The sequence below is a fragment of the Aplysia californica genome, unplaced genomic scaffold (genome assembly GCF_000002075.1).
Source record: "Aplysia californica isolate F4 #8 unplaced genomic scaffold, AplCal3.0 scaffold00287, whole genome shotgun sequence".
Classification (NCBI taxonomy): domain Eukaryota; kingdom Metazoa; phylum Mollusca; class Gastropoda; order Aplysiida; family Aplysiidae; genus Aplysia; species Aplysia californica.
The window spans coordinates 411,554-415,078 of NW_004797557.1; the positions used below are offsets into that span (position 1 = coordinate 411,554).

The 3,525-nt window shown below is 40.8% G+C and overlaps 1 protein-coding gene across 1 annotated transcript in view; it reads right to left on the reverse strand.

Annotated features, from left to right (window-relative positions):
• The window catches only part of LOC101846362 (zinc finger ZZ-type and EF-hand domain-containing protein 1), a gene marked incomplete in the record, with an annotated part of 86,668 nt that overhangs the window by 45,008 nt on the left and 38,135 nt on the right, over positions 1–3,525 (reverse strand). Inside the window, 4 exon segments of the mRNA XM_013084372.2 lie at positions 259–392; positions 1,040–1,173; positions 2,484–2,595; positions 3,205–3,367. Coding sequence (XP_012939826.1) covers positions 259–392; positions 1,040–1,173; positions 2,484–2,595; positions 3,205–3,367 — 543 coding nt within the window.

Genomic DNA, 3,525 nt, shown 5'->3' on the forward strand with positions numbered 1-3,525 from the left:
TTATCTCTTCATGGTGTACTGCGTTTGTAAAATTTTAAACCTGTTTTTTTTTTCCATATCATATCTTTATACACCAGCTCTCAAAACTTGTAACATCTCAAAAACTTCTTGAGATATCTGAAAAGTTCAAAGAACATAGTGTACATCATTGAATTTTCTATAATTATAAGAAACCTCCCGAACTGTCAAACTTTAACATTTGGTGTCTTTCTTCAGGCACACACACACATACACACACACACACATATGAAGACTGACTTGGTGAGGAATCGGCTGGCTTGTTTCCGAAAAGATCCATCCGCTGTATGGTTGCCTGCGCTCTCCTCTCCCTTCTCTTCCACAGACAGCACCTCCAACAGGAAAGAGCTCACTCGGCTCTCATCTCCCGTTGCCTGGAGGGGACAAAACAGAAGCACTGGGTTACACAGTATATTGTGATAAAGGTGAAAGAAGGAGAGGGAGAGAAAAGAGACAAAGGAGTGAGAGAGAACGAGAGAGAGGGAGAAGGGAGAGGGGAAGGGGAGGGGGGGGGAAGAAAGAGAGGGAGAGAGAGAGAGAGAGAGAGAGAGAGAGAGACACACACACACACACACAGACAGACAGACAGACAGACAGACAGACAGACAGACAGACAGACAGACAGACAGACAGACAAACAGACAGACAGATTTACATGGAGGTCTAAAGTATAAAAACACATAGTCATGTACACAAGCATGCTGCATAAAAATGTGGAAACCCCAACTGTAGGGCTCTACAAGCCACACGCATTTCCTTTGCATAACTATATTTATCTGACCAATTCACAAACAGCAACTTTTCATGACAAATTAAAAGAAATTTTAAAAAGAATTGAGAATACTAGAAAATTCTGATGACAAAAAGAAAAACACTTTAAATGTCAAATGAGAAAAAAAACGTTCAGTTTAAAAAAAAGAGAAAACATTTGACGATTAAAGAGATACAAGATCAAAGATCCATGAAATAAGTTATGAATCTAGGAAAAACGTCAAACAGAGGAGCCAGTGACTGAACTCACAAATTTCCCAGAGAGCGAGCGTTGCAGTTTGCCGACGATGTATCCCCCGCGGAACAAAGAGGTCCAAAGCTCACTGCGGAGAATATCCTGATCAACTAGGTCCTCAGTAGGGCCTGGGTTCTCGTACAGCATGACTATGGGAGACAGAGAGACATATATGTCAGGTGTATGGACACTCTACGGACACATATAGACATGCACTAAGCACACACAATCATATACATCACACACTGTTATACATATACACATACACCATGCATGCATGCACACATGCATACACCATGCACATAAGAATACATCACGTAATGCCCATACACAAAGACAAACAGCATGCATGCACATACACATCTATGTGGAGCCAAAGCAGGGATTTGTACAGTATGACTACAGGAGATGGACACATAAATGAGGTGTAATCACTCTCACATACACATACACCAAGTACACACACACAAACCTTTACACGCAAGCACATCTATATATACACACACCTCCTCACTTTCACACAGAGAAATACATGAGGTGCAAAACCAGACACATTTACCTAAACACATACTCACACCTACATCCACACAAGCACACATGCATATACACAAAACTACAGATATACACACAGACAAACAGAGATACATTATACACAAACCTGCCAAGTACTCTGATAAAACTGGAGCTCTCCAAATTTTTTTTGCCAACTAAATAATCCCCATCGGATTTGCATAAAATCCCGTTTTCTTCTCCAATTCTGTTTCTGTAAGGTCATTTGTGACTTTCTTAAATAACATGAAAATACACTCCCGCGAGTTTCACTTCTTTCCGAAAGTTGTGCGACTGAAATTTTTTTAATCTCATGAGACTTTCAGTTGAAGGTAAACTCATCATAGACTCATTCGCTGCCATCATTCGATTTGTACATAACCTTAATCAACAGGGGTTCTCATTACTCCTTTGTACTTTTCCCCAAACTCACATTTTTTTTAGAAGGATTCGGAGGAAAACTCATTTTTTGTCATAGAGTGGTTGGCAGGTTTGTACACATAGTCAAATACATAATCAGCATGTACAGACCTACACTTACACAGCAATAGTACGGACTGGAACAGCACACACCAAAGCTCATGTGTATGTCTCTCTGTCACTCCCTCATACACACAGATGCTCATACCAGAACAAACAGATGCTCGTATATACACACATACAAAAATACACACACATACACACACACAAATAAATACACAGAGCAGTATTTTGTTTTTGTAAGTGTTTTACGGCACTTGCAACACAATAAGGTCATGTAAGTGCCGCAGATTAGAGGTGTTACAAGAGAGTAACAAACACAAAAAAAGGAGGAGAGATAAGGATGATAGATGTTTGATAGGAAAGAAGAAGCAAACCACACCAGAGCACCCGCCAACCACCCACACAGAGCAGTATGTTGGAGACTTACTTGGGTTGGAGCTGAGAGTTGCACCAGACAGCTGTCCAAGGAGCTTAACCACAGAGAGGTGAAGGTCAGAGAGCCAGGACAAGGGCACATCTGGGTCACCTTTTGCCGTTACCTGACACACACAAACATGTACAAATCAGATGCACACACACACAGACAAAAACAGAGACAGAGAGAATTCACTTAGCACAACGCTAGTGCCTCTCGTTACTCTTTTAGGGTAATGAGAGGTAACAGGAGAAGAACTTGTGCCAGGACTAACACAGACACATTCAAACCTTGAAGGAGAAAACTGTCTTCTGCCAAAATTGTCAACATTTAGGATATGAAATTAATAAAAATTACAATATGAATGAATTATAAGCAGCACCGAATTATACATATAGCAAAAGAGTATGTGCATAACAAACTATTAAAAAACAACAACTTTTAACCCTGATGTTCTGAACACAATGACAATCCCATTCAGGACAAAGACAATTTGGTATCCATAGGTCAAGTAGTACTGCAATTATCTATGAGAATCATGTCATGTTTTATTTTTTAGCCAAAGTTTTATGGCACTTGCAACAAAAATATGTTATAAACAAGTGCAGAATATTACAGGTGTTACTAGAGAGTAACACACAAAGAAAAGGAGGAGAGATAACGATAACAGTTGTTTGCTTGGAAAAAAGGTTCAAATCCGCACCAGACTACTAGCCAATAACCCATGACTCACGGTAAACTTGTATCCCCAGTCCGTGTTGCTGCTGTCACTGTGGAAGGAGAAGAGGACGTAAGGCCCACTGAAGGTCACTTTGCGAGGCCAGCGTCCAGTGCCCACCTTCTCGTCAAACCGCAACTTCAGGCCTCGTGCATCAGCAAACTCTAAGTAGTCATAGCTGGAACAGAGGGAGAATCGAGATCAAATTAAGAAAAATCAGTCAGATGGTTATAGAGGTCAAGCCAACACTTGTCTCTCTCCAAGAAAATTGTACGGGCATGTGGAAATGCCACAGATGAGAGAGAGGGAGAGAGAGAGAGTGAGAGAGAGAAAGAG